Source organism: Metopolophium dirhodum, chromosome 6 (assembly GCF_019925205.1).
Source record: "Metopolophium dirhodum isolate CAU chromosome 6, ASM1992520v1, whole genome shotgun sequence".
Lineage (NCBI taxonomy): Eukaryota > Metazoa > Arthropoda > Insecta > Hemiptera > Aphididae > Metopolophium > Metopolophium dirhodum.
In genome coordinates, this window is record NC_083565.1 from 1,336,882 (window position 1) to 1,351,685 (window position 14,804).

A 14,804-nucleotide genomic window follows, 5' to 3' on the forward strand; every position below is an offset into this window, starting at 1 on the left:
AAGTTTGAAATTCATAAAAATTTTTCTTTTTAAATTTAAGATTTGAATATGTAATTCAAGATTCTTTATAAATTTGTCTACCTTTATCAAAAAAAAATGTCTACAAGAAAATCAAATTAAATTTTTATGAGCGTTTGAAATTCATATTTTTACAACATTTGATATTCACTCGATTTCTCATGTATTGATTTTCTTATTTTGTTGTAATTAAAAAACGAATGACTGTAGATACTTGGAAATTTCACTGAATGTGTATATTAACATTTTCTATACACAATAAAATTTATAAAATAATTTGACTCTTTTTGAGCTGTTACGGACACACTAGTAAGTTTCAATTATTTTAGTTTTTTTTTCTATAAATATCAATAAAATGTTATTTATTGGGTAAAAAAGCGTGAAAATTTTTGTGTATAATATCATAATATTATTAGGAACATAATATGTAAGAGGACTATCGGAGCACTTAAAATCGAGCGCTTAAAAATACGGTCAATGAGGGGGTGCTCCCCCTATGAGTACGCCCATGTGTGTAGTATTAATGCATTGTTTTATTCTAGTTTATTATCAATATACCTTAAGAATCTGGTTAGTGGATTTATGGATGTATTGTCTGTTGAATAGCTCTTCGTAGTTGTATTATGTATAGCTACATATATTATATAGGATACATATCATACCTATCGCATAGTGTCATTAGGTAGGTACCCATAAGACATAACTAAACATAATTAATCGATTATATTATATTGTTGTAAATAGTTATTACTCACTTTCAAGTCTGTAGTGCTTCAGCGAAATAGATGAAAACATCTAATTTTTAAATTATATTGTCCAAATGAGTTTCAGACATTTTTCGGAAAAATAGTTACAAACTGATCTTAATCTATTATCTATTACAGGTACGTTATTAATTATTATGCAATAATTTATTAAAATATGTATCAAATTAAATTTTTTATTTTCGAAATATGGACGTCAATCATAGATATAATTGTAAATGTATACAAGAGTTGTGTGGATAGTGGATAGTGGATACGGTGATCATCTCCAGTGGCGGATAGGCCCACCGGGAATTCGGTATTTTCCTGGTAGGCCCTATCCTGGGTTGATGTATGGGGGCCCTAGGACCATTTATCAAGTACTGGACCTTGTGTGATGAAGATTGAAAATAATTTTAATAAAGATGCAAATTGACTAATTTAATATTTTTAACCACTCTACAAGAAAAATACCATAATCATTTAGCTATAAACAATATTTATTTTTGTTCCACGTATCGGCCGTATCATTGGGAATATTGAGATTTATTTTTAGATTAGAGTTATAGAAAATCGTATTTAATATCGGTAGATTATAGCTGTACTATTATATTATATATATAATGTACCAATGCGGTGGTTATACGCTTTTATAGTTTTTAAATTTTTTTTATCAAAATATGTGGTTTTTAACGTTGATTTCGAAAGTGTTTGAATTTTTTTGCGGAAAACATTATTTTGGAAGTTATAGTCATCCAAAGTTTGCGATTTTACGTTTATACGCATGTGCGCAACACTACTTTAATGCTGTGCGGAGGAACTTGTGTTTAGTGTTTTTTCGATTTTTTTGTCCGAGCGCAGCGCAGTTAGCTAGTGGCAACGTTAGCCGATTATATTCTTTTTAACAGACATGTTTAATTCCGAGGCCTACCCAGGGTGGTTTTACACAGCAAATCGGGGGATATTTTCGATTTTTTGTCCGAACGATATTCAATCCTAAGTATATTTTTTTTTTAAATGCGCGTTACGAACAAATTTTAGTTTTTGAAGTTTTTCATCAATAACTTCAAAACGAAGTTTGTCCGGGCTTATTTTTTACATTCTTAAAAAGTGCCCTTAAATATACATTTTGAAAAAAAAAAATTTTTAAAATCGAAAAGTTGCTAAACCAGTTGCTAATCGTTCCCAAATCTGTACTAATGAGTACCTATATTACTTATTATTTAGTTTTGTATTGTATCAGTGGCGTAGCCAGGGGGGCTAAGGGGGCTATATCGAGTATAACCCCCTCCCAATTGACTGTGTTGACCTTAGAATTTTATCAAGATTAATAAAAAATAAAAACTGTAAATAAAAGACATATTGTATTTGTATACTTAGCCCCCCCCCCCCATACAAAATTCCTGGCTACGCCACTGTATTGTAGTATTGTTATATCAAATTAAAATTTCGCTCGCGTCTTATTTTTTGGGGGGCCTTATTCAAATTATTTCCCGGTACAAAAATATAAGCCTATCCGCCACTGCTGACTATTATTATACCACAAAAGGGGACGAGGTGGCCGAGCGGTCTAACGCGACGGATTCGGCACAGCCGGTCCGAGTTCGATCCTCGACCACCGGGTGGCATTTTTCTCCGTGCAAGTCGCGGTGTCCGGAGAACAAGTGCCGCCATCCCCCACCCGGGCATGGCAGATACCTACGGGTGCCCAATCAAAAATTCTGCCAAACCAAACACATACGTGTTCCTCCCCCTACCAACTTAGCATTAAAGTAGTGTTGCACACATGCGTATAAACGTAAAATCGCAAACTTTGGACACATATTCGCAAACATTAAATAATTACGGATATTGTATTCTTTTCAAATTGCCATATCGCAAAAAATATTTAAAAAATATATACCAAACAATTCAAATTATACATTTATACATTATATCATATTATAAGTAGTTATGTACACAGTATAATAATTTACTTAATAATAGGTTCATATACAAATTTTCATAACAGTTCTATTGAATTTTAATCAAGAATTTAAAAAAAACAATATTGATTCCTAAAAAGAACTGTAATTGTTTCTTTTTAAAGGTTCACAACACGCATTTAAAACAACATGGCAGGTTATAGAAGTTCAAGAAAAAATGAATATAATTGGGACTCTTTTTCAACTAAAGACATTTTACTTGTAATTGCAATAGTAAGTATAAATATATTATGTATTTTTAATTATTTTTTATTCTTCTAGAAGATTTATGGGGTATAGGCCCCACTGAACATATTCCTGTGGGGGCCCATATCACCCGTAAGCAAATGACATTCATTTATCTAATTACATTTGTTATACTTATTATTATTAATATAATATATATATATATAGAATAATAATTTATAAATATTTGTTATACATTTTTTTAAGCGCGATCTATTTTCAAATGTGTACATTTTACTATTTTAGTTTTGAGCAGAGCGATAATAAGAGTTAAATGTAATAGAAACAATAATTCGTTAACGAAAATTGATTTTCGTTATTTCTTTGTCTACCTTCTAAAAACGGGACATTTCAGTGTCCCGAAGATTCTTCTGGGGACAATGGGACTCTCCCGTATGATCATTGATCACCTTAAATCCGTAAATGAATAGTAATATCGGTGGAGGCCGGTGGCTGTGATAATTGCCTTAGATAAATGATAAACCTAGCAGTCTATTATAGTATCACGTAGAATAAGCTAATGAGCCCTCCCGTCGTGCTTTTCAAATATGACTATATTAAAGTTTATAACTTATGCTTACTACACAAAATATGTACACAATTTATAATAATAGGTAGGTCGTAGGTAATAGTTATTGTATAGTTTATTATGTTACTGTTGTTTAACAAATTATGGTGACAGGGAGACAGCAATGTGAATCCATATTTCCCTCCTTGCATACAATTCCAAACTGAAAAAAAAAGGTAATAATAAAAAACATACATGTTGTGTATTTGTGTCGTTATAAATCGGTAAAAAATTTTAACAAAATAAAATACACAGTTATAATATATTATAAATCAATCAATAAATAACTATAACTCCTAAAAGTGAATAATTATTTTTAAAAATCATAAAGGATAGGTATGTGAAATTTTATTTATGGAAAAAAAAATTTTCAATTACAAGAATATTGTGTAATGACAGTTTGTGGTAAATAAATATTATGTATTAAATAAATCTAAATTTTTAATTGAATTACCTGCAGACATAAGTATATTTGAAGAGGTATATAGTATATAGTTTGAAGAGGTAAAGGAAAGATAAAAAGTAGAATTATTTCTAGAATTAGATTGGTTTACTCTAAAATTTAAACGTTCAATTATTTCGGGACAATCTATAATTTTATGTAATAATTTGTATACAAATTTACAGTTTAAGATATTAAATCTCTTATTTAGGGGCATTATTCTAAAGATATTACAAATAGTATCATACCCAGAATGAGAAGTTCTTTTATAATGATATTTATGATATGATAGGTATCTTAAGAAGTTATTCTGCAGGACAGTAGATAGACTATGGTTTTGGATAATATTATTAGTACGCCAAATTAAAGAGGCATAGTCAAAGTAAGAGCGAACTAGCGGAAAGTACAGTATAAGTACAAAATGACGATTTCTTTGGGTTAATTTTAACTGAGTTTTGAGTGTTATTAATATATAATTTATAATCACGATATCTGATATTTTTACATTGAATTCAAAGATTAGAAAAATTGATGTACGAATCGGGTAAGTTTAAAGTTTTATAAGCAAAATGAGCAATTTGTTTTTGTTTGATTAAGATTTTTAATTCTTTACTAAACCATATAGGATAAAGTAATTTATGCCTACGTTGTTTTTGGATAAAATGATTAATCGCAGTATTAATATGTAAATATAAAAAGGAAATATCATCACTAATATTTGAATTAGAATTAAAACAATTAAACCAATTTATAGAGCCTAGATAATTTATGATACCTAAGTAATTGCCTCAATTCCAATTAAAAACATAATCAATAAATTGTAAGTCAGAAGAAAATAAATAATTATAAGTTATAGTTATTGGAGGATTGAGGGGATCAACAGGAATAAAAGGAAAATTATTTTTTTCAACATTTATGAACAATGAATTAGATATTAACATAATCAAGTATTACATTTTAGATTCTGAGTGAAACGATGAATGTATTGATTTTACAATGATGTGTGTTTTTTTTTTTATTTTTTTTTTATTTTTTTATTTTTGTGTCTGTGTACACGATAAGTAGTCGAAATAATGCTTCGATTTTTGACTTCAGTATCTTGTTCGATGGGAAAGTGAATATCGTTGGTGCATTGGGGAGGTCAAAATTTTAATTTCCCAGTAGTTTTCAAAAGCGATGTGAAAAACAAAAGAAAAATTAAGGAAAAACGGGAATTTTTACGCAAAATCGATTTTTAACAAAATCGATTTTGGTTATTGGTGTAACTCTAAAACAAATGACCGTAGATGCATGAAATTTTCACTGGTTGTTTATATTTGCATTTTCTATACACAATACAATTTTGAAAATAATTTGACTTTTTTTGAACTGTTTACGGACATTGTCAGTTTTCAGTTTTTTTAAATTTTTTTTCTATAAATATCAATAAAATTTTATTTGTTGGGTAAAAAAGCTTGAAAATTTAATAGAAGGCTCCTAGGTTATTGTTTCAAAGGCAGATGAAAAAAATTAAAAATCCTTAGTCACAGTTTTTTTTTATACACGTTTAAAGTTCAAATCTTGAAAAAATACGGAAAAATCACGAAAATTTGCAAATTATTTTGAGTTAGAAATTCATAAAAAGTTTTCTTTTTAAATCTAAGATTTTAAAATCTAATACAAGATTCCTCATAAGTTTGTCTAACTTTATCAAAAAAAAAATTTCTACAAGAAAGTCAAATTAAATTTTTATGAGCGTTTTAAATTCATATTTTTACAACATTAGATATTCACTCGATTTCTCATGTACCGATTTCCTTATTTTCTTGTAATTCAAAAACGAATAACTGTAGATACATGAAAATTTCACTGAATGTTTATATTAACATTTCCTATACACCATACAATTTTGAAAATATTTTGACACTTTTTGAGCTGTTTACGGGCATTTTCAGTTTTCAATTTTTTTAGTTTTTTTTTCTATAAATATCAATAAAGTTTTATCTGTTGGGCCAAAAAGTGTAAAAATTTAATACAAGACTCCTGATATATTTTTACAATAGCAGTTGAAAAATATTGAAAATACATAGGCACAGTTTTTTTTTATAAGCATTTAAAGATCAAATTTGGACAGAATTTATCAAAATCTCGAAAATTATCAACCATTGTAATTAATAAATTATAAAATGTTCAGTTTTTATAGCTAAGGATTGAAAATTTAAAACAAGATTCCATGTAAATAGATAATTCGGTTACCAAAAAATCTAAAAAATACACAAGCACAGTTTATTTGTATAGTCATTTTAAGTTCAAATTTGGACGAAATTACATAAAAACCTAGAATAACTATTTTAGTTATTTTGTTGTGATTGTATAATATTATTCGTGGGCACTTGAAACTTCTAATTTGTAATATTTTCATCGATATATTATGATGATAGTATCACGGTTTGTTGTTGATGTATAACGCGTTATATGTACCTAATGGATATTGTGATATGATTAATTTGGAATTTATTATAGGTCAATTTTTTTTTTAATACCATAGATAAGTGTATAATATGTCTTATACCTAGACTGACATATCGTCTCCACTCAGAATCGTTTTTCTTATACAATGATATATCATTGAATTCAAATTTAATACCATCCATTATACAGTGACCCACTTGTAACCTACAGTACAGCAGAGCGACATCCACTTACCCATTTTTATTTATTTATAAAAATATTATTTAAATATTATAGAAAGGTCGTAAGTAATTTAATAACCGTTCTTATTTTTGATGCATTTGCAGGTATTTACGTTCATTATGTTGCACTCAAATTCATTAGTAGTCGATTCCATCACTGAAATCGATTGCTCGGAATCCAATACATGCATGAAATGTATGAACAAATCTTTGTGCAGCTGGTCCATCGAACTGCAGTCATGCTTTAACACAAAACTGCTGCAAGCACCGCGTGGAAATCTAACAGTCCATAACGAAAAGCACTGTCCACGGTTCACGGTGGTCAACAAATCGTCCGTAGTCGGCGTGTCTTTTAAATACACGATCAGGATATCGAACGACGTGAAGGGTGCGGTCACGTCATTCCTCAACAGCAGTATGATCACATGTTGTATCGAGTCTTGCGATTTCCGGGGATTGGTGGTCGACGACTCAATCGTGTGTGCGGCGATACGCACACCATGGTCGTACTTTGCAGACGGCTCAAGAGCCATGATCTCATACATCTACGTCATGTTCGGCGACAAAAAACTGCAATTCGACAATGACGCCGACCACTATTACACCATTTACGACCGCGACTGCGCGGCGTCTGCGGCCACTGCTGCTGACGACTGTGCGACGTGTCTCTGGAATGACAGATTCTACAAGCATTACTTGAAATGGTGTCCGACTGGCAACCCGTGTACGGGGTCGTATCAGATCTACGATAAGCGGGACTTGGACGGTGACAAGAAATTTCTGTTCACCGACGACGACGTGGTGCGCGTACGCTGCGCCGAAATCAGCATCTTGTCGGTGCGGCCGCTGTACGCGCCGCGGATAGGCGGTGGCACCACCACAATGACGATAACCGTCCGGAACCACCGGATGTTGGCAGAGAACAGAACTGTGACGGTGGCTGTGGCCGGACGACGCTGCGAAGACCCGGTGACATACGATAACCAGACAATAACTTGCTCCTTGCTGCTGCAGTCGTCGGTCTCCAGCGCTGCAGCCGCCGCCGGTCCGGTCGAAGTTGTGTATGCGTCTTCGTTGTCTTCGGCCCAGCCGTCGCAGAATAAGAGGTTCACGCTCACATCGTTGGAAACGGTCGGTTTCGTCGATCCAGAGACGACGAGCGTTCGTCCGACCTGTGGGTCCATTTCTGGCGGCATCGCGTTGACAGTGCATGGCCGTTTCCTGGACACCGGTAACGCCGTACGCGTGTCAGTCGTAGCAAACATCAGTAAAACAGAAGTCGGAGAAACGGTCCTCATGACATGTAACACTGTGTCACGCGACCGGCACACAATCGTCTGCCGGACCACCGCGGCCGTCCGCCACGACAATTATAACGCGACCGTCGCATCGTCGGCCCGGGTGAAAGTTCAGTTCGACGGTGGTCCGATCAAGTACGTCCAGAATCCCGCCTCGTGGTCGTTGTGTGCGATCGGCGAATCGGCGTTGGACGCGGGACAGACGTTCGGTGGCACCGTTTCGGGCGGCACTTCGGTGCCGGTCCGCGGTGTCCGTTTTTCTTGTGTTTCGGACGCCCAGTTTTACGTGAACGATAGGGACGGTGTCAGATACCAGCACGCTACCGGTTGCCGGATAGTGAACGACACGTACATGGAGTGCCGGTCACCAGACATGCGGCGCGCGTCGTCTGCCGTCAACGTAGCCACAGCCGCAGTGTTTCCGGATTTCGGTGTCCGGGCGCGGGATTGTGGTGAGGGTCGTGTGTCCGACTTGCCGGTGCTGCAGTCACATCAGCAACGGTTGTCCGCAACCGCCGTCCGCAGTCCGTTTTCCGTGTATGCCGATCCCGTTTACGTTGATTTCGAAATCCGCGACGGTGCCGTCATCATTAGCAGCGACCATCCGTCCTCGTTGGGCCAGGGCTACGTGGCCGGCGACGTGGCCGTCCGGTTCCAAAACTCAACGGGTGGTTGCCACGTCACTTCCTTGTCATGGAACGAGATCATATGCGTGCCAAACTCCACTACCACGCCCACCGTTCTCGATCAGCTTCGACGTATCGTGGTGACCGTGGGTGGCGACGGCGGGTATGAGTGTGATGTGCAGAAAAAGTCAATCAACGCCTGGGACGACGGTAACCGCGGTAGTCGGTCGCTGCTATTCACTAGCGTCACTTTCTCCTGTTGCAGTGGAGTTGCTATCGTTTCGGGAGCGGTGTTACTATTCGCTGTTGGTGTCCTATTATTCCGTGTCATTACAAAAAATCGGTACGTAATAAGCGCGGACACCTGATAAGATGATTATGATCAAATTTATCTTATAGATCTAGTTATTATTTACACTATATAATTGTATAAGATTCTGAGCGGAGCTATCGGCTATGTGTGTTTTTTTTTAAAAATGTACCTATTCAAGTCTGACTCTTTTTCACCCTTTGAAGCAATAAATAATATGATCGAGGGGTAGTATTTTGTAGAAAATTGGATCTAGTGGGTACATTAAGCAAGATTCAAAAGTAAAGAATTACCTGCAGTACTTTTAAAAATAAACAGAAAAAAACAAAAAACATTTAGACAAAACTGGAATTTTCACTGAAAACCAGTAATGGTATATAGACAGTGGCGGATCTAGGATTATTTTATGGGGGGTGCTTAAGTTAAGGTCTCGTATTCAGGTATTCCAGAATGAGATATACTGATGGCGAGACTTTTTTTAGTCCTTAAAATGAATATGCCTAATATTTCAACTTTAAAAACAATACTATTTAATATGGCATAAATTCACTTTAGCTACGCCCTACATTTTTTTTTTTTTGAAACATACGTATTTTAACGAGTTAAGAGCGATAGTGCAAAAATAAATTGTGGAAATCATTATTTTGGAAGTTATATTCTTCCAAAGTTTGGGATTTTACGTATTTACTCGCATACGCACAACGCCATACTTTACTGTCGCGCCCAGCGCCTAAAAAAGAATTTTGAATTTTTTTTACGTATTTTAACAAGTTAAAAATGATGGTGAAATCAGTAGTATATTTATATGTTTTACCGAACATCCTTTTTTCAATTTGTTTGATTTAACATATGTATTTGGGCATTCTTAAAACGATAGTGAAGTCAGAATTTTTCGGTCAAACTTAGTTCTGAAATTTTAGCTATTTTAAGTCATTCATGGTGGTCTCACATAATAGGTCGAGGGATATTTTCGATTTTAATTATCCGAGTGACCACAGCGAGCGAGTAACCACGCCAGGTGTATATGAAAATACTATACATTTAAATTAAGTATAACTAAGTCTGACCGCCAAATTCTGACTTCACCATCGTTTTCGCATGCTTAACGACGAGGGTCATTTTGGCGGAAAACGGAAACCCCCGTAAATATGTAATTTTAATTATTAATTGTATGTATTATTACCTAACCTGTACCAAAAAAAAATGTCGGCTAATAACCTTTGAAGTTGAAGCCTGTAAACTTTTAAATAAAAAAAAAAAACTCTAGCAGGTCTAACGAAACAACATTTTTTGAAGCGTAAAGGTGTACAATGGCTTGAATGGTGAACACTGAACAGTGCTTACTGAACACGCAGTATATTATTATAATATTATGTACATTGAATAGTGTATTATACAGTATATAGTACATACTACATACCTTACATTAGTTCATTCTCGCCAGAATATTTACAAGTTTATTATGAACTTTTCTTATTACAAAACAACTTTTTTTTATCACGCATTCACCGAAAGTATGGTTTTCGATAGCGGTTGAAGCGTTGGAAAGCGTCCACTTTCCGTCCAGCGGGCGGTAAAGTGGGAATCCCTAATAGTGCCGGGCGGCAAAATGGAAATCCCCAAAAATGCTGCGCACACATTTCACGCGCGTATGACACATGAATTCTATAACGCGGTCCTTAAATAACAAACTTTTGGTTACATCAGACATATTCTAATCATATTGTACCCTCCATGCGTGCAGACAGTTAAAATAAATAAAACCAAATCGTTTCTTTCATGAAATATTGTTGTTGTAGAAAATTATAGTCTATAGTCTAGATACTCTGTCCCACACTCTCCCACGAGAGAACATGCCGGTTCTGCGCAGCCTCCTACGTCACCCTGCTGTCGAAACTGGTTCCCCTAATACAGGGTGTGACGTGAGGGAACCAGTTTTGGTCGGTGTGCAGCATAATCTCTCGTGGGACAGAGTATAGTAACTTTTTTTTTTAGTTTTAACTCTTTTTTAAAATTATTGTCGGTAAAATTTTTTTTCATTCTGTAAAAAACCTTGAAAATTTAATGCAAGAATCCTCATAAGTTGTTTTGATAAATGATAGCAGTTCAAAAATGTTGAAGATCATATAGGTAGAATAGTATTTATACGCATTTAAAGTAAAAATTCACTAAAATCCCAAACATTTTCAATTTATTTCTCAGTTATAATTTCGTAAAAATGTCGATTTTCATGCATAGCTAATTCCACATACATTTTTCTATCTTTAACAAAAAAAAAATTTCCTGGGTATAACGCTGCTATTATAACGCTATTTATAGCCACGAGATCTTTTCGATTTTTAATAATTTTTTTTTTTTATTATTTATACAAGTAACACTTCATCTCCGCTCAGAATCATTTTTCGTATGGTAATGATTAACCATTGAATTCAAATCCAACACATCCATTATAATTACATACTTACTACCAACTCACTTGAATACCTTTTTTATTTATATTTATTTTTATTATTATTACACTTCTTAATGTAGGTATTATATTTTAACTATATAGCTTAAGTTATAAATTGTTTAATACCTATTTTGTAAATTAATTAATGTAAAAAAGACCATTATTATTATATAATTTAACTATAACATTTCTATTAAAAAAATACTTGGTTAATGTTAAACTTAATGATACGATTTCGTATGATCAACTTTTAGTTTTATTAAACAAGCTATTTAATTTTATTTATTTAAACACATTTTAAATTACATATTAGTCAATAGTTTATTTTCTTTCATTAATTTATGAAATCTTTTTTTTAAAATTAATACAGCGTTAGAAATTTTCATTCGAATTATTATAAAATATTTAATTTTATTTAATGAATAAAATGAATGAGCACTAATACATATCTATAGCTTGGGTTTTTTATCCTGCATTTCGCCGTAAGCAAATTCATCAACGATCTCATATTTTCTAATTTCTCTTAATAGGTAGTTCTGACTCTATTAATGACAGTGCTAGAGATGATCATTTTCCTCGACTGATAATATAGACCTTTGCCAATTTTTAATTCTTTTTAACACAGAAAATGACCGTTTACCTTCTCAAGAAGATCCAAATATCGCTTAATAAATATTACTTTATATGGATTTAGGTTAATCACAAACATTCAACAATTTGTATATTAAGAGGACGTGATACCCGTATGTGTAAATGTGTTGTCTCCGTCTTACAAGTGCGCAACATGACAAAATTTACCCTCAGCGGAACACGTGAGCTCCGTTAATTTAAAAATGAATCTGAATTGACCTCTTTTGAAATTTAAAGGCAAGATTATTATCTAGGCAACCTCATGGGCTTTTTATTATATTTTAATTTTAAAGCGAGTTATGACAAATTACAATTTTAAAATACTCATAACTCGCTTTAAAATTAAAATATAATAAAAAGCCCATGAGGTTGCCTAGAAAATAATCTTACCTTTGGATTTTATAAGAGGCAAATTCACTCTAATTTTTAAACTAACCGAGCTACACGTGTTTTGCTGAGCGTGAAATTTGGTATTTTATGCATTTATGAGACAACACACGTGAATATCACGTTCTCTTAACATAAAAATTCGAAAATGGAGTTGTTGAAACAAAAATTGTACACCGTGAACTGGGCAGGGTTGGCAAAAACCCGGACTTTATAGAAAAAACCTAACCCGGTTTACGTTTACAGTATACTACTCCAACCATTCTTTTAGGTTCGGTTCCAGTCCCTGAACTTTAAATGCCATTGCTCATTTTATTAAAAAATAGTGTAATCTGCGACTTACGTAGGTAATTGTATTATTTAACATTTTAACTTATATTTTATATTATATTATTTGACTATAACGAAAATACGAAATTGTATAATGTTTGTAGTCGTTATTTTATAAAAACGTTTTTAAAATTTGGATATTATGACCGATTACACCACAGATATAATATTATAATTTATAATATCATTAGTGTTCTACAGCAGTTCAGCTGCCTGATGCAGCAGCCGACGGCCTTGTCCAAACTATCCAAAATATAATAATATAATGTTATTATCAATGAATTTAACAAACGTTTGATTAGTGATAAGATTTAGCAATCAAATGACGTCACCGTGATATATTGAACAATAACATCATAGTCACAATGACACACCGTTGTGAGAAGCTGAATAGCTGATAGTCTATTACTCTATTTTTTTATATAATAGTACATTCTACAATCTTCACTTTACAGTAAAATTAATAATAAATATAATATAGAGGATTTGATAGTTTGATACTACATTACTACCACACAGATTTCTATTTTCTATAATTCTAATTTCTATTCAGCATTCAATATTGAATATGTTACTTAATAACTAACGTCTTAATCACTTATATTGTATTATTGTGACAACTGACAACGATATTTGTGTTTGAAGTTATAACTCAGATATCTGAAAAGTTTTGTCCCTCTGTTTTCCCATCGAGCACTGTTAATCAAAAACTATACACAATGTGTGCTAAAATGGCATTCACTCATCAACCTGGCACCGCCATGGAATGCCTTAGTGTAAGTACCTATAATATGATACATTTATTACAGTGAAATAGCTTTAAAGTATACACAACAATTTAGTGTAATAAACTTTTAAGTATACTTATTACCTATCATTTTAGATACCTATTACTTTAACGAAAGAATCTGCAATTGATACTGATGGTCGTGAATTATTAAAATGTGGGTTCAAAATTGGTGGAGGCATTGATCAAGATTTTAGGAAAAGTCCTCAAGGATATACAGATAATGTGAGAACTGAGATTTTTTGAGTATTTAATATAATATATATAGTTTAACCATATTGCAATTTTAACTTTTAAGGGTATTTATGTAACAGAAGTACATGATGGAAGTCCCGCATCTAGGTCTGGATTACGAATACATGATAAAATATTACAAGTACCTGCATATAGTATAGAACAATAATAGTTTAGTATTAATAATTTAATTTTATTTTTCTGAAATTTTCTTTTAGTGTAATGGATATGATTTTACAATGGTAACCCATAAAAAAGCTGTGGATTATATTAAGAAGCATAAAATACTAAATTTATTAGTTGCTCGAAGAGGTGTTACATCGACATAAAATATTGAAAACTTGAAAAAAGTCATCTGTTATTACTACATACAACCAAAGGTTTATTAATTAATTAAATTATTTATCCTATTTACCATAAACGGTAATACGTTTTTTTTTTACTAGGTACCTATTTTAAAATAAATAATTGTATTTATAAATGTAGTGTATTTCTATTTGAATGAAGTAATGTTATTATTATTTTTTTAACATGGTCATGTTTAAACCAAAAACTCTTAATGTGCATTTACCCCAATGGGATCAATTTTTACTATTATTTTCCAAATTTATCATATATCAACACTTATTAGTTATTATTATACATTTTTTTTCTTTCGTTTGAGATTGGATATTTTAAAATAATGAGTGATCTTTAATTTATACCTATTTATTTTAATTATTAAGATAAAGTGTACTACGTCTTTAATTATAATTGAAAAAGTTAAAAATTACTTATACACTTTTATTTAACTATAATAAAATATATGCAATGTATAAAGTTCCAATTTTAAATCAATTTTTCGTTTGAAATCAAAAATCTTCTTTTAGTTAATACTTATCTGTATTATATAAATTCTAGAATTATTCCAAATGTCCAATTATTCCAAGTTTATTTGTTGTTATAACTTATAATATTAATTTTACATTAATCTTCAGATGTTTCAGTATATTACAATATACATATATTACAGTTTATTTATTAAGTATAAATATAATCATCTTTCTATATTTTGATAAGTTACCCAGTATACATTTTAATGAAAATAATTGATATAC

The 14,804-nt window shown here is 32.4% G+C and overlaps 2 protein-coding genes across 2 annotated transcripts; both read left to right on the plus strand.

The window, feature by feature from the left end:
* The first annotated feature begins 2,876 nt into the window (after nt 1-2,876).
* LOC132946727 (uncharacterized) lies at nt 2,877-11,489 on the plus strand. The gene is made up of 2 exons (XM_061016787.1): nt 2,877-2,959; nt 6,759-11,489. Exon 2 carries the CDS (start codon nt 6,774-6,776, stop codon nt 8,943-8,945), a length of 2,172 nt encoding a protein of 723 aa, XP_060872770.1. The 5' UTR covers nt 2,877-2,959; nt 6,759-6,773; the 3' UTR covers nt 8,946-11,489.
* Nucleotides 11,490-13,021: 1,532 nt separating this feature from the next.
* On the plus strand, nt 13,022-14,464 carry LOC132947016 (tax1-binding protein 3 homolog). The gene is made up of 4 exons (XM_061017194.1): nt 13,022-13,462; nt 13,570-13,698; nt 13,772-13,849; nt 13,926-14,464. The coding sequence occupies exons 1-4, from the start codon at nt 13,406-13,408 to the stop codon at nt 14,034-14,036; spliced, it is 375 nt and encodes a 124-aa protein (XP_060873177.1). The 5' UTR covers nt 13,022-13,405; the 3' UTR covers nt 14,037-14,464.
* The last annotated feature ends 340 nt before the right edge of the window (nt 14,465-14,804 follow it).